At 40.2% G+C, this 20,762-nt stretch overlaps 1 protein-coding gene across 4 annotated transcripts in view; it reads left to right on the forward strand.

The window, feature by feature from the left end:
- The window catches only part of SRPK2 (SRSF protein kinase 2), a 134,855-nt gene that overhangs the window by 38,071 nt on the left and 76,022 nt on the right, over nucleotides 1–20,762 (forward strand). The window contains exon 1 of one of the 4 annotated variants that reach the window (XM_032105834.1): nucleotides 7,090–7,145. The exons of the other annotated variants lie outside the window; for them this stretch is intronic. Coding sequence (XP_031961725.1) covers nucleotides 7,105–7,145 — 41 coding nt within the window. The 5' untranslated portion in view covers nucleotides 7,090–7,104. Of the gene's footprint in view, nucleotides 1–7,089; nucleotides 7,146–20,762 lie in introns of those variants that run through there. 4 annotated transcript variants of the gene reach the window in all.

Below are 20,762 nucleotides of genomic sequence, written 5' to 3' on the forward strand. Positions count from 1 at the left end.
TGGTCTGCAGTGTGTATTTCCTTCCTACCATGTTTCACTCCTTTCTATATCCTGTGTTTGTCGGTGTCCTCCTCGCGGTGAAGATTCAGTAAAATGTTAAGTACTGGTGTTGCTATTTTTCTTGAGTAAAATACCATTGTTCTGTAAGTTCTCAGTAAACAGTCTTCCATTTTCTTCTGCAAAAACCAGGCATCAGCTACCATTAAATGTATCTACTGTCTTTCAGATCAGCTTTGGCCTCTATATCTGTTAAGGAGAATAGTGCTAGCAACTGTCAGTGTCATCTGGATATGAACGATGTCTGTCTTTAAGAATTAGGGTAGACTTAACTCTTGGGTGCTAACTGGGAGTAGCAGCCATTTTGAAAAAAGACAGGTTTTTCTCAGAATATTTTCTGAAAGTATTGTTTTTCAGCCACAGCTCATGTCTGGAAAACTGTTTAGAAGGATCACAGTGATATTACTATGAATATGAATATGTTTTTTAAAAGTACCTGAGCATGTGATTGCAGTAGTTTCAAGTATATCAGAAATGTAAAAAGCAGAGGCTCTGAGATCACTAAGAGAAGATCAGAAGCAAATACAGTTTCTCAAAAACCCCAAACGATACGGTACTATTAAGTCCAGTTAATGTACTTGTAGATACTGAGTAAATCCATCTTCCCCTTTATGCAAGGGAAAATGGAAGACTTAAAAAAAATTTCCTATTTATTTTTTCCTCTCATTAGATATTGACTCCTATTATGTATGTCTGCCAAGATGAGCATGAGTGGGACCCAGCTGTAGTTGAACTTGTGCAGTGTATAGAAAGAAAGGATCTGTACTTCCTGTTTTATCTTTTATCTGGTCCCTAAGACTTGTGTGTGGGATGAGGGAGTGTTTTTTCAAAACATACTTTACATTCAGAGCAGTAATTAAAACATGACTCTTACAAAAATGTTTAAAATTTAAAGTGCATTTCAATATTACTGACTTCTTCTTATACAGGTCTTTAGGAAAGGAGAGAGTTTGCTTTATCATTTTGAAGTAAACAGTTTCTTAAAATGGTGATTTTAATATTTCAAGTATGGCATAACCTTAAAAGTTCTATTGTAATTTCCTCATGCTCTGAGCAGAAATATTATTTAACATATTGAAGAGGAATAATACTAAGAATAGTAATGTAATCTCCTCAACAGGAGATTGCAAACAGCTGGTTTTCTGTCACTTACTCTTCAGTGAGGCAGTCACTGGCTTGTGTATCAGCATTGATGTGAATGTTATGCATGAAAGACCTGAAGAAGTCCATAAAGCTACTATTTTTTTCTTCACTTCAAAAGCTTAGTAATATCAGGAAGAACAATTTATTTTAGGGCAGTTATACTCATTATGGTTCCATACTACTCCATTTAGTATTCATATGCTTATCAAATTTAGGCATGCTCTGGATTTGTGCCATTTTGAAACCCCTGTTTCAACCACAGAGCTTGTGATTCTAGCAGTCTTTTAGAACTATTTATTTTAAAAGTACATGATCTAAAAGATATAAAGCAGTGAACCTCTCAAGCTGTGTGCAAATCTGTCTAATTTTGTCTGGTGTCCAGTGCTTCATCAGGGGAATTTAAATTTATTGCCTTCTTTTGTGTTGTTTAGCATGTCACTTGTTACAACAGTTATCCAAAGCTCAAAACATAGATCTGTCCACACCAAATCACGTTACTGATACCAAAGTTCTTAACGCATTTCATTACTTCAAGGCTGAAAAATTACTTAGAATAGGCAGTTTGATTAATTTGATTTGTTTAATAGTTTCAGATCTGTCTTCATAGATTCATTTGAGAAGCAGGACTATTTCTTTTAACAGTAACACTGGAAGTAGTCAACTTGCAGCAGGATGAGAGTTTTATAGGCAAACTGTAAGAGCCAAGCAGCTGTAGCTGTGATATAAGGATGGAAGATTCAGTGGAGAATAGACTAGGATGGATATTGATAAGGAAGTACATGTTTAAAGACAGTGTAGAAGAAAGGCTAAAATCACCTCAAGCTTGTGTCCCAACATACACACCACACAGAAAATGGAAGAAAAGCTCTGAACCTGCTAGTGTATGATCAGATTATACTAACAAAATGTGTGTGGATGAGCCTACCTATTAATTAAAAACGAAGTATCTTTTTCTTGCATCTGTTTAGTATAATATTTATTTTAAAAAGCATATATGGAAACTATGTATGGCAGGCTTTACACTGCAAAAAATTGAAGGTACTTATGTTTAGCTGCTACTTTGTCTCTTCCTTTGCACCCAAAAGGCATGGGGGTTGCGGGGGGAGAAAGCTGTATTAGTTGAGTTCTGCAACAGTGGATCTCTGCCCTGGATAAATTTAATACATGCACTGTCAGTAAGATATTTTAATCTTGACTGATGAACATGTTGTAGACCACTGAGATAATCTGTTTGTGGTAGACATGATTAAATTTTTAGTGAAACAGTGACTTCTGTCACTTGACTTTGAAATTGTGGTGACTCTGATAACTACCCATATGTCATAGGGAACAGTTTGTGCAGTGCCATATACCTTGTCCACACTTTTCCATCTGTGCTTCAACAGCAGCTAGGGTTTTTTATTTTCTTTGATTGTGGAGAGCTCTTGTGTGGTATTTTTATTGATAAAATAAATAAACAAAACTCCAGGCTAATTCTGCTCCTCTGATTTTCTTTTCCGTCTTATGTATATATTCCTCAGAGATTCCCAGTTCCCATATCAATTTTTTTTGTTCTTCTTTCACACCGTTGAAATAAAAAAATTTCTCTTCTTTAAGAGTTTCTTCCCTTCTGAAGTTTTTTGTTCTAGATTTGGTGGGGAAACTTCAGGTTGTTTGGAGCTTTTGGCATGATGCTCTCTGAAAATCCCCTGTGAGTTTACAAACTGCCAGCATCTCTTTCTAGGACTCCCCTCTCCATTTTTCCAAGCCTCTGGTCTCTTTATTTCTTGGCAAAGCAAATGATCTTTCTCTAAAAGGAGATTCCTTCCTGTTTTTACTTGATCTGTTGCCTTTTTCTCTGGTCCAACACAGAATTTGCACTTGAACGTATTGGAGGAGGCAAACATCTTGGCTAAAAAAGAAATAAAATTATCGTTAGTTTCTGCTTTGCTTTGGCTTGAAAAAATAAAAATCATCATGATTAGGAAGCCATTTTGGGCAGTGCAGAGCCTTTCTGGTTTTTGTTTTCATTCAATCACAGCTTGAATAGTATGGCTTTAGGAGACTTAGTGTATCTGCTTCTCTCAGGGCTTGGCTGACAGCCAGTTGTCTGGCACTTGATCTGTACACAGTGCAAAATTACGCAAAGTGGGCTGATGAAGTGCATGGAATGACTGAGGAGTTGGTGACAATGATACTACCCCATACCTGAACTTACTCTTATTTTGTAGCTGAAGAAATTTGCTGCATTAACTGCTGCTTTGAGATGTGCAAGCCCTAATTTTCATTCATCTTCAACTTTTTTTCAGTGTTATGATCTATTCTGGATGTGGTTCTATGTAGAGTGCTATCTTTTTTGTGGCCTCAGAAATTAGGACAACCCAAAACTCTTCAGTGAGGACATAAATGCTTGCTCACTAAGCAGAGGTTCACTGTACCTCTGGGTGCTGATCAGTCCAGTTATCTAATTAAGTCATGAAACCCATTAAAGGTGGTTCTTGGAATCTGTAACAGGTGTAGGTCCTGAACAGTCCAGCATTTGCCTTTGTGCCCCTTGTGTAATTGAGGTAAACTGAAGGTGGAACTGTTAGTTCTGTGCTGGGTTTGGAGGGTGTTGAACCAAGAAACCTCCAGGAAGAGCTGTTCAGTTGTAAAACTTTACTTTTTCCTCTCTTTTCTTTTTCTGTTACTTTGAGTTTAACAAATACTACTGTAATTTGCATTCTTCTGGTTGCAAAGGCTGGTAGAGTGGTGCTATGGTGACTGCAGTTTGAAGGGTTTTTTCTGTAGTTATTTGGACTTGGGATGCAAGTTCTAAGTTCTAATAAATTCTGTAATTGAGCCCAGATTTCTGGATATGTAATTTATAAATAATCAAAATAAATGAAACATTGCTATTTCCGCAGCCATTATTCTCTTATGGCCTATAGGCACTTAGTGTAAAACTCATCTGTTTTATTTTGCTGACATTATTCCCACAATCAGTTTTGATGAGGAGTGATAGTGATGTTATCAGCCTGACCTTACTGATGCAATATGTATGTGTAAAGGTACACATTTGCTTTTATGAATGAACAAAAGGGGTCCACTTGCAAAAATGTCAGGTAGCAGAGAAAAAAGATTGGTAAATCCCAAATAAGAAAATATTTCAAATTGACGGAAGAGAAACAGAGGAAAGAAAAACCCCAAAATCATGTGATGAAAGTTTTATCTAATTGTGGAGTAGAATGCTCATTAAGACATTAGAATTTTTTTTTCCTGTGAGGTCTCATTTTATTTAAATTCTTCTTGCAGCAATATTAAATAAGTCTTTGTTGTCACTTGGTTACTAAAAGTAAAATTAAATTATGTGCTATGATGCCATCATGGAGAAATGTCTGTGCATCTCTTAAGAGAATCCTGGGACTCAAAGTTTGCAGTGAAGTAACTTATATCTTGGGTTTGTTTTTAACATCTTGTAGCATACTGTTAGCAATAAAGTATTAGTGTAATAATCTCTAGACATCTATTGCAAAGCTTATGTGGAGACTTAATTATGGAATAGATCATTTGATCACTTCATCCCAAACTCTGGATTTTGTTTTGCTATAAAATCTTGCCTTGTTAATATCTGTTTATGTAATCAATTTTCAATTTTAAGCATCTTCAGAAGAAATTAAAAAACTTGTTGGACTTTGAGATTGAGGATCATATCTATTGGTGTCAGTTGGTGTCAAGGATCTGTGGTAGGGGAAATGAACTTCAGTTCATCCCTGCATTGGGATGTGAGTCTGGGTGTGCAGAGAAGTATCCCACTAGCTGTGATGGTAGGAACACTCGCTGCCTGGGATGGACAATGGTAAAAGACACTTTTTATGGTACTTGCAGTCATGCAGTGGAGCCAGTTGTGAACATACTGACATTTAACAGACATGTTTCCTAAGATCTGAGAGGCATCTACTTTGGATGTGAGAACTGAGATACTTTTGGAGGGTACTCTGAATAGTATGTTTTGGGAAGAGCAAGTGGCATATGCTTAAAGAAGTGATGATCACTTGCTAGCTTGCAAGCCTTCCACCAGAGCATGAGGGTGATAAACTCATTCAGATAGTAATAATATTTTTGTAACTTTGGTTGAAAAAAAAAAAAATTAATTAGTTATCCAGCTTCTCTTCTGTTTTCAGAAATTTCCGAGGCTTTGTACCTGAGATAGGTGTGAAGAGAGAAAGAAAATTCAGGTTGAAGGTCTTCCATTGTGGAATGGTTAATCCCAAACAGTTCGGGTTTACTGTGGCTGTAAACAAGTGGATGGAGTGTTGCTCAGGTCTTACCAGTATTACCATAGGTGGCACTACGGTCTCTGGCGAGGATATGATCTTACAATGATGCTCATGTCCCTGACTTTGTTCTTTGGGTTTTTTGGGTCACAAACCTCTCGACTCCAGAGCTGCTGGTGAATTCTCTTTTTAGCAGTCTCTGTTCTGCTTCGACAGGGTCTTGTGAAGTGAGTGGCAGGGTGCATCTCCCCTTGGTGACAGCACGCTGGGTGTCCGTGCCTGGGCGTGCTGCCAGCGTTTTGGTAATGAGGCACCAGCCCAGGCCTTACCAGTGCTGGATTGGTGATTACAGAATCACGGATGTGCTGAGTGGGAAGGGGCCCACCGCGATCATCAAGTCCAGCTCCTGGCCGTGCACAGCACCATCCCCAAGAGTCCCACCACGTGCTCAAGAGCATTGTCCAAACGCTTCTTGAACTCTGCCAGGCTGGGGCTGGGACCGCTGCCCTGGGGAGCTGTTCCAGTGCCCAACCACCCTCTGGGTGCAGTACCGGGTATTAAAAAAAAAAAAAAGAAAAATAAAGGAAAATGAAACACAACTTTTCAATGTATTTGGGGGACATTAGAGGCAGGCCCCTACAACCGAAATCCAGGTGTGCCTAACGTTTTCCGCGTCTGGTTTCTCACCCGTGTATGAAAGTAGTGATTTAATACCTCGCTCTTTGTGACAAAAATGATTCAAAGAGCCATATTTTTCAGGGCTTTTGATCTGGAGGCTTTCGCGGGTGTGCAGTACCTCTTTGCAAGGTACCCGGGAAGACGATCCGTGTCGGGAATCCTTTGTTTCGGCGTTTTTCCCCTCGGCAGGTCCCCCCACGTCCCCCCCGCCGGCGGCAGCGGTGGCGCGGCCCCCGCGGTGCCCGCGCGCGCTCGGGCGCGGAGCGGCGCCCCCCGCTCGGTGATGGTTCCGCCCGCCGTGCGCGGTCATGTGCGCGGGCCCGGCCCTCCGAGCGCGGCTGGGCGGCCTCGCACAGCGCCGCGTCCCGGGCCTCCGGCGGACAAAAGGGCGCAGGGAAGCGAGACCTCCGGAAGGCGAGGGCAGGCGGGGTCGGTGGTGAACGTTTTCTGATTTTTCCAGAAATCAAGCAGAAGACTGAGCTGCTGATGTCAGTTAACTCTGAGAAGTCGTCCTCTCCAGAAAGGTACGGCCGCATCCCCGTCCGCATGAACGCGGGGCTTCTCCCTCTGCCTCCGCGGGGCTGCTGGCATTGTCCGCGTGCTGCATGCTGGATCTCTCACCGTGCCCACCCAGCCTCTCGTCCTGGTCGAGCTTTGTGCGTTTTTGCCGAGGGTTCCGGGTCCCACCCTGTCCCCCGGAGCCCGGCGGGCTGCAGCATGCGGATCGCGGCGGGGCGGGCTGGGCTGGCTGGTGCAGACCCCGCGCCCGCGCCTGTCACGCGAGCGGCATCGCAGAGACCCCGCCGTTCTGCCGCGCTCCCCGCGCTCCTGCCGCTTCAGATGGGCAGGAAATAGAACTTGGCGAAGCGTTTCATGCCCTGTTATGTGGAAAAGGGAGTGTCCTTTGGAAAGTAGCTCAGGAATCGCAAATCCCCCTATTAGTCACATTTTGTAAGATAGATGTGATCCCTGTTCAAGTCTGTGCTAGGAAATGGAGCAGTCGCTGCATGCAGTAATGGTTCATGCCTGCAGGTAAGGACAAAATGACTCAGAAGTGTTCTTAAAGCAATTATTTTATCTGTCCATCAGATTAGTGCTATTTCAAGTAGCTGTTTCATTTTTAAAGAAATACTTAAAGGAACTAAATGTACATTTAAGTCTTCTGACGTGAAATAGCCTCCTAGTGATTTTTTTGTTGATTTCAGATAAACCAGCCCTGCTCACTTCTGTTTTGCTTGCAACTGAATTTTAGGGCATTTTTATTTTTGAAACTGCTTCAGTCTAGAGAAACATAATACCATTTCCCCCCCATTATTTACAGTAAACATTTTGGCTGTATGCAAAAGACCCTCTGAATGTTCTGTTTCTCCATTTTAATATTGGACCTTGGCAAAAAAAAATACTATTAATTTTAAGTTATCAAATTGTGTTAGGCTGAAATGATGGTCTGAAGTTTATTTTATTGAATGGCTCAGCACAGAGAGCCATGATAAGGCACTGAATGCTATCTTAAGGAAACAGGCTAAAAGACATCTTTCAAAATGAACGAGTGCTGTGTGGCATGGGTGGTTTGAAAAATCAAAATGAGCAATTCAATTTGACTTACAAGTATATTTATGTAAGGTATGTAGAAGTAAACTGCATTGCCTTTCACCAGCTGTAGTTATAACAAAATATCAGCAATGAGAGATACAGAAAATGGTGGGGGGGAATGGGATGTTAAGTCACCTTTCCAAAATGGAGAAATATAAGAAGAGCTTTGAGAGAAATTTTAGTATTTACTTGTTCAAAATGAAGAATGAGGAGAGAAAATGCAAATATTTATTTGGTAACCGTTATCCCACTCTTATGCCTAAAATTTTTAAGTACAAGACTCATAAAATGGTGGTGGTAACACGGAGGGTGATGGAGTGAAAATAGTAAAGGAAACAGGTGTTAACTCGAATTTTGGAAAGACTTTTGTTGGCATTGCTGTGTGGGAATTTGGTATGTAACACAGATATTTATTTTATCAAAATGAATGTTATGCAGCACCCAACATCTGATCAGTCTGGTTTTGAGCAGAACATGCTCATAGTTGAACTAATGGTAGTCCTAGATGAAGAGGTCCTTTAAAGGCTCATAACACACAATTAGAAAAAGATATATTTGTCTGAGAGTCATATGAATGTGATTTATTAAAAAGTAAGTTTTTTTAACAGCACGATGTGTTATCATGCAATAGAGATTAAAATGTGACTGTTGTATATGAACACAGATTTCTTTTGAGGATTTAAATATGTGGTACTGTTCACCTGGAGATTGATTTGACATATCAGCTGCATGGTCAGTTATAAATGAAAACATTGTTATACTTTATAGGAGAGTTTTTGTTTTCTGTTTTTTGGGGTTTTTTTTAAATAACCACATTCTTTTCACCTATCTAAAAATAGACTGAATTTTTTTGCAAGCTGTTATGAAACAGTGCTGTCTATCCTATTAGCTGCCAGTTCCTTTCAAGGCTCTTTGAAAATTAATATGTAAGATTTTTAAAAAATAAATAATTATAATACTGGGTGTCTGAACTGCTAAAGTGGCCTAATCTGCTCTGTAGAAAAAATGCGATGTGTGTTTATGCCATACAGACATAAGAATATGCATGTTCTTGAAAAACACAGAAAGGGAATTAATTCTTGCATATTTATTTATTGCTACTTTTTATCCTTGCTCCTAGTGGTTAGAGTTTTTGGAAGCTCGAGTTCTCCGTGTGGGAATGCTGTGTGGAAGATCTGAAAGAGTCCATGGCTTGTTTCTTGTTTTCCACGCTAGCAGAGGCTGCTAGACAGCGCTTGCATAGCCAGAGGGGAGGGGAGAGGAGGTGCTCTGCGCATTTACAGAGACTGATGAGATGGGCATAGAGAAGGAAGGAGAGAGAAGCCCATTACTTGCCTCCTTCTTTGGTTGGTCTTTGTTTTTACAAGACAGTTTAGTGTTTGTAGGTTTTCCTGCTCATTTGGCAAGTTCAACATGCTGTCACGTCTTACTGATGAGAAGAAAGCTGGAATATAATGGATGGTTTGGCTGTTGTGGAGGCTCAGCATTTTAGAAATCCTTCAGTGTTTTCTTAGGATAGTTGTTTGTTATAATTTTGGGAACCTTTTAGAAGACATTAGGAAGAAAGATGAACCTTTTTGTTGAGGAACATATGAGATGTTTAAAGACACTGGCAGCCTTGAAAAGTAAATTAATACAAACCTGAGACATTATTCATAGATTCCTTCCTTTCCCCTTACCTTCTCCTTAGAAAAACTGAAGTTGCAGAAGTGAGGTGATAAGATTAAGATACCTGTGTTTTGGTGTGCTATGGGATATTTCATTAGCAGACACAATCAGACAGCATCTCTGTGTCCTGAATTTCCGAGTAGTTAATGCTGCCTTTGGCCAAAGTCCTGGTTCCCTGTTGATAAGGTAACCCAGGTAACTGCGGATGCGTGTGTGCACATGGACTGGGCGGTGGATCAGGTAACCCGCTGCAGCTGGTGTTGCTGAATTGATTTGTTTGGTTGTCTGAGCCTTAAGGAGACCATGGATGTTTTCCTGCAGTGTGCTTACGATGTGACACTCACCTGATTTCATTATCTAATAAATAGTAATTAAACTACCACGTACCCTCATATTCTTTGTGTTTTCCTGGAGGCTGCATGAAGGTCCACGTCTTGCAAGTGTCATGAGGAAGCAAGTAGCAGCACCCAGATGGAGGAGAGATGGTCTTTCAGGAGCTCTCCAGGAAAGCCAAAATACTTTCATTTCTGTTGTATGAGTTATGCACTCTTCTCATCTACGTGTTCTCATCACAGTATAGTGAACCCTTTGAGTTGCACAGATTTTTTTTTTTTTTTTTTTTTGGCCTTTTTAGGGGCCATGTGGAACTCTTGGCACGTTTCTGGTTTTTTTTGAGAAAAGTTAATTCTTTCACCTGGATCACTTGATACTCTTAAAACTTCAAACCTAATGTATGTAGTATTCTTTTTCACATATTAAGACAAAGAACTTGTCATTTCTTTAGCTCTGATTTTGGATTCTAAATCTGTGTCAGCAATGCAGTTTGACCATGGAGCATTTTCTGATAAAGGTTCTTGGCAAGGCTGATCACTCTGAAGTGTTTGACCTGCTCTTTTTCCCTCATTCTGCAAAGGCTGCATATGCATGTTTCTTTGAAATGAGTTTCTGCTTCAACGTTTTTAAAAGAAGTTAATAGTGGGCACTCATGAACAGTCTTAAAGTAGGTAGCTGGTGTGTATATAATTCAATTTTCATGATTTTGAGGGGTTTTATAAATAACAGTAAAGGGAAGATACTTTCAAATGACGAGTTCGTGTTAATGGGTAGAAGTATTTGGGTTTATGGAACACTGGTGGTTTTGGTTTGGCTTTTTGTTGGGTTTTTTTTTTTGGGCCTTGGGCTATATGTACCCCCTCTATCTTTGTAATATATCTTTGAAGAGCAGATTAATGTATTTCTCACTGCTTTTACATGGTTTCTTCATCAGGTCATGCCATGGAGGTAGTCAGGGATAAAAGAAAGGAGGAAGAAATCTAAAATAATGAGAAGGAAGAAAAAGGATGGAGACTGAGTACTGTCTGCTTCCTTTTCTAAGAGACCTAATGTTAGTTATAAGAGGAGGCATTATGAAACAAGTTATGATGTTGAAAGATTGCTTCAGGTTTCGGAACATCAGGGAATTTTTTTTTTTCAGTTTTTGTCTGTGTGTTTCTCTTTTTTAATTTAATTGTGGGTGCACTCCTTCTAAGGCAGAAGTGTAACTTGTAATAAATATAGAAAAAATGTTTAAAAGTAGAAACCATCAGCTAACAACATGGGCTATAAGCTGATATTGCTGTGTGTCAGATAAATGGTTTGGAATAATTACTAGATAATAGGGCATTGTAAGATAATGATTCTATTATTTATGTAACTAACGTGGAAAGAAAAAATAGTTGTCAGAATAATGCAACTATTTAATCAGTTCCAGTAACTTTTAAACACATTTTCAAAATACTGTATTTTCTTCAGTTCTCTTCCTGCTTTACTTATTCTTTTTTATAGGATAAAAGAAGTATTGCACAACTTCTGCTTCAGGACAGTTCAAACCTATTTTTAGTAGTCATACAACTACAACTTCTGTGTTTTGTTTAATATATGGTAACAGTGAACAGTATATATTTTTCCCCCTTTTTCCCCCCAAATTACAAGCTGATTCTATTTGTTGTATTTTATCTCAGAAGTAGAAAGAAAATCATCCTATCTTAGTGTGGGCCCTAAGCTATTTGTCCAGGGAGGCACATGATTCCACCACCAATTCTGTTGGGTGAGAGTGTACCTGTATAGCTCTCTTACACTAGGTGCTTGATTTTAGATTAGCAGTCCTGGCCCAAAATAAATCATACGTTTTGTGTGGTTTTCCTATTAAAGGTTTCCTAGTCTCACTTGTTTTAGTGTGCAAGGCTTTTAAGTGAAGTATGAAAGGGATGTAGAGGCAAGGAATGTTGCACGTGCCATTGTCCTTGTGTAGGAAAAAAATGGAAATAGCCTGTATAGAAGCAGCCACTTGTGGAGCAAGTCTTTCACTTGAGGTGATATTTTTAGGGGATACTGTACTCTTTTTTGGAGCTGGGAGTGCCTCTATCAGTTTATCAGTTGGCTTTGAAAAGATGGAGAATTTGAAGTGTATTTTGGTTTTCGGGGATAGACTTGATTTATTTCTGTGTCTGTCTGGAATTTCATGCTGTAAGTAAAAAAATTGTGTACTTTGATATTTAATAACAAGTGAAATATGCTATTAGTATCCCTATTACTCAGATGGCCTGTGCACTACTTAATTTTTTTCTTTAATTTTTAAAAAAAAATTAAGAACTTATCATCATGCAGGTATTTGTGAGGTATTTATTACGGGGAAATTTCTAATATACCTTCTGAAAACTAAAATCTCAGATTTTGTCACTTCCTGTTGGAATGAAAATGGGAGAATTTTGTGAAAGAGAGAGATTGAAAGTTCTGGGGAGTTGTATGAGGTTTTCCTGTGTGAGAACTTTTCACTGGAAACTAACTCGAGCAATCCAATGCTGGTTTGAATAGAGTTATTTAATGGCTAAAAAAAAAAAAGTACGTCAAAAATTTGAAAACTGACTTGCAGAATATACTTTCCAAGGTATTCCAGTTCTATCCCAGGGTAAAATGTCTGGATAAAAGGAATGGAACATTTTAAGCAAAGCCTTTTGTATTACAGATTTACTCTGTTTCATGACTTGAAACTTTTTGCCTAATCACTTTCTTAGTCATGCCTTCACTAAAAGGTCCACTCCAGCCCCATGGTGGATGGTAAAGGAATGTTACTTGATAGTGCATAAAACAATGTGTACCTATGCCCAGTGTTTGCGTTTCTGTTGTTGCTGTAGTGTACTTATTCATATTTTATACTTACAAATCAATAATAAAATGTTTAGACTTCCATGTAATTCGGTGAATTTACTGTGTTGTGATACATGTATTTTCATTGATCCGGAATTGATGTAGTTACTGAGGGATGCTAGCAACAGATTAAACAAATGTATGCAAATTTAAGCATTCCATTTTGTTGCATATTTTTTGTTACAAGAATATTATCAGGAAATTGTGGCATCTCTCAGCTTTTGACTTGATGAGAATCCTACTATACAGTTTGGAGGACATCTAAACTTTCCAGTGGACTGAAAAATACTTTTTCTGTCCAAAGGATGTTGTGACCAGAAGGTCTTTTACTAGTTCTGTCTTCAGGAATTTACACTTCCTGAACCAGTGTCTGCCTTAGGTGCTTCTGTATTGTCTTCAAAACTCACCTTTACTCTTGGGTAAACCCTGACAAAACCTAAACAGTCACTGTTACCTTAAAAACAGATCTGAAATTTCTCATCTAGGATGTCTGCCAAACTCATGCTGATATTTGTGACTAGATGGATAGTAAGGTGCGATTTCCTTTTTTTTTCTGCTTCACTCTCTCTTTTTTTATTCTTTAAAGCTTCAGTTTCAAAAGAAATGTGTGCAGCTCCAAGCTGTGCCTATGTTCTTCACCAAGTTTATCTACACAGCTTTCCTTGTCTAGTTATAGCTTTAGGTCAGTCAGGCTGGTTGATTGCTTCTCTTTCCTGATTGGACAGTGTTCAAAGCCAGAACCACATCCCATGTAGATGTTCTATTTGTGTGAAGTTTTGACCATTGTGTTTAATAAAGGCACTTTAAATAACCTCTCTGTATTAATAAAAGTGTCCTAATTTTATCTTGATATCTGCTAAATGGCCATAAATTCGTCATCCCTCATTTACTAAAATACCGTATTTTCTTCTCTTGAGAGGATGTGAAACATTTGTATTTTACTGTTGGGCTGGTTAGTCTTCCAGACCTTTTTCCCCCAAACTTGGAGCAGCCTAATTCCATGGAAGGGAGAATTTCTTGAACCTACTTCTTACTTGGTAAAATGTCATTGGAGTAACATGAAACCTTTTAAGAATTCAGTGCCTTATTTTCATGAAGCAACTTCCTATGCCACAAATCTGCTGAAATGGTCACAGCCTTTCTAAGAAGGCAAGGACTCATCCTTACTTCTGTTGCTCAGTACAACTGTACATGGCAATAGTGTGTATCTTTTCTGGGGGCAAAGAAAGTCATATTATTGCAACAGAAAGTCCTATTAAGCTTCATTTCTGTCCTGTGTTGTCAAAGCTTAACTTGTAATAGTTCTGGCAGAAACTTGGAGAATTGTTTTTTCATTAATACTACTAGAAAGAGTATTTTTTTCTCTTGCAACTGCTATATCAGAACATCCAGCAATGATTTTTTTTTTTTTTTTTTTTTTTGTGGAGATGGAAAGGTGGTTTGAAATTTCTGTGGGTTTCAGTGGACAGCTCTTCTGTTATTCTGTATCCAGCATCAGGACCTACAGATTCTCATTGTTGTCTTCAGCTGCTGCAGCCACTGTCCACAGAAGCATTCAGTTCCTGCTATGCCCACATACCAGCCACGTATCCACCTCTGTTTATTTCATGCCATGAACTAGAATGGAAGATGTTTGGAATTAGCCCTGCTCTTTATGAATCCTTCTATAAAAGGATTACCTTGCCCTTAGCAGACCACGTTTCCTCTGAGTGGTGCTTTGTCATCCCCAGTATGACAGTGTAAAGCCTTTCTGACAGCTCCTGTTGCGTATGTGACAAGAATCAGGAATTTCCACTGCTGCTTGGTGTCTTAGCTATGAGAAGTGCCAGCTTCCGAGAAGACTAATACAGCTTTGGACCAAGACTTCCCTAAGGTATGAAAAAGATCATCAGCCACAGTGATTCTGAAGTACATTTTTATCAATTAAAACCTTTCATTCTGTTGAAAGTAAGAGTACAGTCTTCATGGACTTAGTTAGAAATCTCACTTGGCTGCTTTCCAGGTAATTAATGTTTCAGAGTATTAGTCTAGAAAGCCACATAAAGCCATCCTCAGAATGCTTGTGTTCCACAACAGAAGTAAAAGAATGAACTTAAAAAGAAATTGGTGATCAAGTTAAAACTCTTCTCTTTCTCTCAAGAACTCTTGATATTTGTGAGTGAATTACTGACATGATGAATTAGCTTAGACCCTATTCCTTGGGCATCCCAACTATGGTATGCTGCCAGTGAATGCATGTTTTTTTTGTGCAGACCATTAATATTTAAAAGTGGTAGTGTTCTTTATGGAAATCTCTTCACAGGTTTCTCTGAGGCAATCTTATTAAATATGTTCCTGTAGTTTAATTTATATCTACTTTGTTTCACCTGTATGTTTGCTTTATTTATGTTACTTTTCTGTTAAATGAATCCTGGCTTGAAAAGAAAACATACAGGAAAGAACTGGTCAAGATTCTTTTCAAATGTGTTTAGCACATAGGAATTTCAAGGGCTATTAAAAGAACCAGAAGTCATCCAGTTGAACCAGAACAGTGTCTGAGAATGCCAATACATTTTTTTACTACAATTTAAATACGCCGTGCTTTAAAAAGTGCCTTAGCAAAACTGCATGAAGTGTGTTCCAGCAGATGCCAGGACAGCTTAAGCAGTCTGCAACTAAAAGTCTTAAAGACTACCCAAACTCAAATCTAAGGCAGATGTAGACACTTCACCTTCAAAGTGTTACTGATAGCTTTGCTAAGAAACTTGTAGAAGTATGTGTCCTTTTAGCCATGCCAGCTGTTAGAGGTAGCCAAGCATGGAGGGCTCTGTGTCCCAGGGGCAATATCTCCTGTCGTAGCTAAATAGGTAAGTGCAGGACTGCTGTGTCCCCAGGGCCAGCCAGTGAGGAACGTGTATTCCCCACAGGTGTGTGTGCGTGCACTCGCTCACGTACAGAAAATGCACACACAGCTGGCCATGCAGGGCAGCAGAAACTTAAACCAGGGTTTTTACTGGCACCCACATAAACGCGTACACACGCACACAGAGCATTGTAGCAAAAACTGCGCGGACAGCCCCGTCCTTTTCCTCCTTTCCAGCTCCTCACAATGGAAGTCCAGTGGAATTTTTGCAGAAACTCATACACAAGCTCTCTGTGCTCCCCCAGCCAATTCTAAATGGTCTGTGTAGTTTCTGGCCCCTAAACCCATGAACCCCCAAAATTCATGTTCTCACTCCAATTGCTGGCACTTGGACCTTATTTACTTGATAGCCAGTCTGACTTGAAATTGGCTTGAGTTGACACAAACTCAAAATAGAAAGTGCATTCACAAAGAAGACAGGTATAGGGTTTAGTGACAATATAGGATGGACTGTCATGATCAAGGGCAGGGCTTAGTCAGGCAAGTGCCCTGACCAGATGCCCATTTGCACTGGACCTGCCCCATTTATCTATTTTCCCTTACTTATTTCTCCCTTACCCACTTCTATACCAGTCTTTCTCCACATCTAATGCCTTCCCCTAAGCATTTCGTAGCATCCTGCTTATTCTCACAGTACTGTGCTAAGTTTTACACAATCCCAAAATGTTCTTCCTCCCTACATCCCTTAGTAAGTCCCATACCCCTTAAGGCAATAACCTTTAGTTTTCAAGGTGTTTTTTGGGAAGACTTTCTTCTTTGAGTCATCATGATAGGTTTCACACTGGGGGAATAAAGTCTAATTGACAGTCGTAGGAGTAGCTGATTCACATGCTCCATTTTCATTGTTGGGGTTGTTAGGGTTGACCTGTTGTTTTGCTTCTGATCCTTGCTGGATCTGTTTTTCTATTATGATTAGCTTTTAATCAGATAACCTAACACCGGTCTCCCAGGGTGTCATAGGTTAGCAAGCATAGTCCCGGAAGGGATGTCCTTGCCAAGGGGTGCTTACAGCTTCCTCTGTGACCTGACAGAACCTATCAGCTGGCCAGTTTGAATATGGACAATTCTTTGAGCCACTTAAAATTGTGACTGCCTCTGTGATCCACACTTAAGAGTAGACAAACTCCCCCCCAAGCTCTCTCTCGTTTCCGGTGCTGGGACAGGTGGCTGCAGGCCCCGTGTGGGGGCCAGCGGGCCCGGCCAGGCCCTGCTTGGGCCAGGCCGGGCCGGGCCACGGCCATCCTGGAGCCATGGACCTGTTCCACCCGCGGAACTCCCCCACAGCCCTGCTGTGGGCAGCTGGAGTGGCTCGGCTCCCCCTCTCCAGTGCGGCCAAGATTCAGCCAAAAGCTGCTTACCTGCCCAAAAGCTGCTCACCTGCCCAAAAGCTGCCCACCTGCCCACCGCTGTCCAGCAGAGATCATGGGACCAACAGCGATAAGCTTCATTCCAGCTGCAAGGCCTGGGTGAGATTAACCCTTTTAGTGCTGTGAAGAGCTGAAAACCTGAGGGGGAAGAAAGAGGAGATGCTTAAAGCTGAAATTCTGCTGTAAAGCTATGATGTATCAGAGTACCTGTTGTAATTTCACGAAGGCGTGGGGGGTGGAGTGTTCAACGTGTACTTGTGAGCAAAAGCACCTGCGCTGAGATAGGCAGATGCTGATGCAGCTGTAATTTAATGAGAAGTTTGAACAGGGAGAGATGGAAGTGATGAGGACTTTTGCTCCAAATGGAAAAGGAGAAAACCTCAATTCCTAGAGATGCTCCCAGAAATAGTCCTAGAGATGAAGATGATGAAGACCCTTTGCTCCCAGGGAAGGAGAAGGGCCTCTGTTCTTAGAGATGAAATGCTCCCAGAGATGGGTGAAGAGAACTTTTGTTTCTGAACGGCTCAACCTTAAAATTGTACTCCAGTAATTCGAGAGTGGACCCTCAAAAGCAGTTGTGGGTAAAGCTGCAAGTCGTGGGAAGAGACTCGCATGCGAGCAGAGAACCAACCTGGGCAGCTGCCTCGTTGTGATAATGTTTTCATAGCATGGGCAAGAGAGACTCCTCTTCCTAAATGGACTGAACAAGGTTATTATGGAAGTGGTAAACAGACTTGAACATCTCAAGGGTTGTCTTTTTACATTGTCAGTGGGAGAAGGGAGAAAGGTGGGGGGGGGAGAAGTGTTCTGAAGGTGTGGTATGATTTTTTTTTTTTTTTTCTTCTTTTAGGTCTATTAATAAGCTTCTTTATATTCTTTCAAGGTTGGTGCCTGCTTTGCGTTTCTCCTAATTCTTATCTCACAGAAGGTAAAGAGTAATGAGTATTTTGGACCAAACCACTACACAGGGGTTTAGTAGGACCTGTCAAAACTGGATCTAGGTCTGTTTGGATTTTTGGCCGTATAATGTGAGCATCCAAAAGATTGAAATTAGCTGAGGATGTGAAATGCACAGATGTTTTGCTACTACTTCTCAGTCTCCTGGAAGTTTGCTGTTACAGAGTTTTGTCTACTATGTAACTCCTATTCAGTTTTTGGACCTATGTTTCTGGAAAGGAAGAGTGATGTATATTCTTACCATGTGTAGATACATACTCTGTGCTTCGAACTTATGCTGCTGGGTGTGTCGGGCTTATACATCTTGTGAAGGCAAAGCTCAGGCATGACCAAAAGCAAGTAGTGAATGCTACTGACTCTGCTGAACTGGTATCTGTGCTTGTTACAAAATCCATTTGAGGTAGCGCAGCACAGCTGTGGGAGCCCAGAGTGCGGAGAATATTTCTCTGCCTGTTTTGAGGGGTTTCACCCCCCTGAACAACACAGCTTTTGACCTCTGTCTGTGGAAAAAACTGCCTACTATTAGAGAAGAACTAGAAATGACACTAGTGTAAATTAGGTGATAGACTACTATTGTAAGATTGTCACAGGGTGAAAAATTTAGAGGTTTTGGGTTTGTTAATGTAGTAAATAGATAAAAGCAAAACCCATCAAAATGGAGGATTGTTGTTGTTCTCCAAACCTTCTTCTTCTACTCCTCCATATTCTGCAGTAAAAGTAGTTTGGGATGATTGGACAAAGAATTCTGCAGTTCCTGGCTGTGTTACTAAATAATTGGTAGAAAAGTAAAAATAATGTACATTTTTAGTAACCATTGGTTGATTTACCTTTAAAAAGGCCGTGTGATCTTGATAATTAGGCTTTCTCCTGCATTCTCTGCTTTGTGCTGTGTCTGGATCACACTAGTGACTCCTTTTCTCTGATAAGACTTAATAAACAACTATCAAGAAGCAGCGAAGGCTGAGTCCCGTTTGTCTCTGGAACTCCTAGTAAGGACTTTAAAGATCTCTCCCACCAGGAGAGGCATAATTACGGCACGATCAGTGTCACACAGGGATGCATAATAATAGTTCTAATATAATAATAATAACAGCTCTAGAGCATAAACGGTCTCACATTCTACTTCTCTGTGTTCTGGTCCAGAAAAGGGATGTCTTGATAATAGCGGTCAAAAAGCGCCAGTTTAAAAAAGGCACAAAGAATCATATTACTCCCATTCTAAACAAGGCTGTGTCACCAAGGTAGACTGGAAGACCAGTTGTTAATCTGAGCCGCAGGCGTTGAGATACTGCTCAATTCCTCTGCAAGGTAGCTGAGCAGACAAAAGACACAGAGCCACAATGTGTGTTAGTCAGTATCTGGCTATCTGACATTGGTATTCGGAAAACCTGGCATGTATTATTTCTACTCTCAGAGCCCAGGAGAGAGCTAATGCTTGAGGCTTTGCCAAGTTGTTCTTCTCAGGAAGAGAAATAGATTATATTATTTGAAGGTTGTGAGTTTGTGTGTGTGTGTGTGCCGTGCTGTTTATTTACACAAAACATGTAAGCACAGTTCATTTGCTTGAGCAGAGTAGAAACAAAGTGCAACAAGCAGCTATTCTGCTGATGTTTTCAAGTCTGCCTGTCTAGCAAGTACTGTACTTAAAGAAATCCCTTAAAATTCAGAAAACAACACCCAAAAAACCCCACGCAACTCTCTCCTGAAATCACAGGCACAGCATTTTTTTGCTGGGGTTTTTTTTTCCTGCTTTTTCAGCTGTTGTGTAAAAGACCTAATGTTCCTTTTTTACTGAGACTGAAAGGAGGGTATTCAGCCCAACTCTCAGCCTTGATTGCAGCCAAATACTGAATGCTTAGAGAGTAGCTCAATCTTAGACATAAAATTGTAGGACAAAAATGCTATACCTAAAGTATAGCTTTAAAAAATGTCTTTATGTGCACTGCAATACCTTTATTAACTTTCTGGGCACTGCAGTTTGTTCCCAGGTCATGCTGTATGGCATCTGAGGACTCCTGCCCTTCACTGCAAATAGTTCTTGCCAGATCTTTTCCCATGGACAGGTGTGAGCTGGTTTAAGATCTGTTTTTCAAGGCTTCTGCCAGGTTTCCACTGGATTTCTTTGGGACAAGAGTGTTTAGATTAAGTCCATCCTGGGTTTTGGTTGTAGGTTTTTTCCCCCCTTCTAAATGATTGCTTTTCTTCTCTAGAAGGCTTCACTAGGTTTTCATCTGGTGCTTCATCACCCTGCTCCATTGGTCTAAACCTGTATGAGTCAGCTAGAGCTGGAAAAAACCTATCTTCCTTAAGTCCTGAAAGCTTCTGAGACTAACAGCTTCTTGGTTCTGTAAACTACTTCTAAGACCTTGTTGTTTTGTTCACAACTAGTAGTTCATGTGTGTACGGTTGCTTGCAAAGAGTAATCTGAGACTGAATTGCAGTGGAGTTCTACATGGAAATAATACAGTGGGGGATTTATCCTAGAGCTTTCCCTTTACCTCCCACTCCAGTCTTCATTCTTCTTGTCACTCCTTTTGCTGAGTTACCATCTGGTCACAGTCCTCTGTCATCAGTTTGTTTCATTACCTCATACCTTTGATTTTGTGCTAGTTATTTGAACATTTATTTTAAAGTATTGAAAGAGATGTGGAATATATGAAGTGAAAGTCAGAGACATGAAAATACTTCAGTTCTGTGTATATATATAAAGTTTGGTAACTCAATTATCAGCTTATAATGGCCAGAGTTCACAAGAGACATAGTAGAATGTGTTGTGATATAGCAAAAAAGTGGTCGAAGTATACTCCGTCACAACTCTGCCATTCAGCCAGTTCTCAGTCTACCTCACTGTCCCTTCATCTAACCCACACTTCATGAGCTTTCCTATGAGGATGTTACGGGATTCAGTGTCAAAAACCTTGTGGAAGTCAAGGTAGACAGCATCCACTGCTCTGTCCTTATCAACCCAAGCTGGGC

This window comes from Corvus moneduloides, chromosome 4, assembly GCF_009650955.1.
Source record: "Corvus moneduloides isolate bCorMon1 chromosome 4, bCorMon1.pri, whole genome shotgun sequence".
NCBI lineage: Eukaryota > Metazoa > Chordata > Aves > Passeriformes > Corvidae > Corvus > Corvus moneduloides.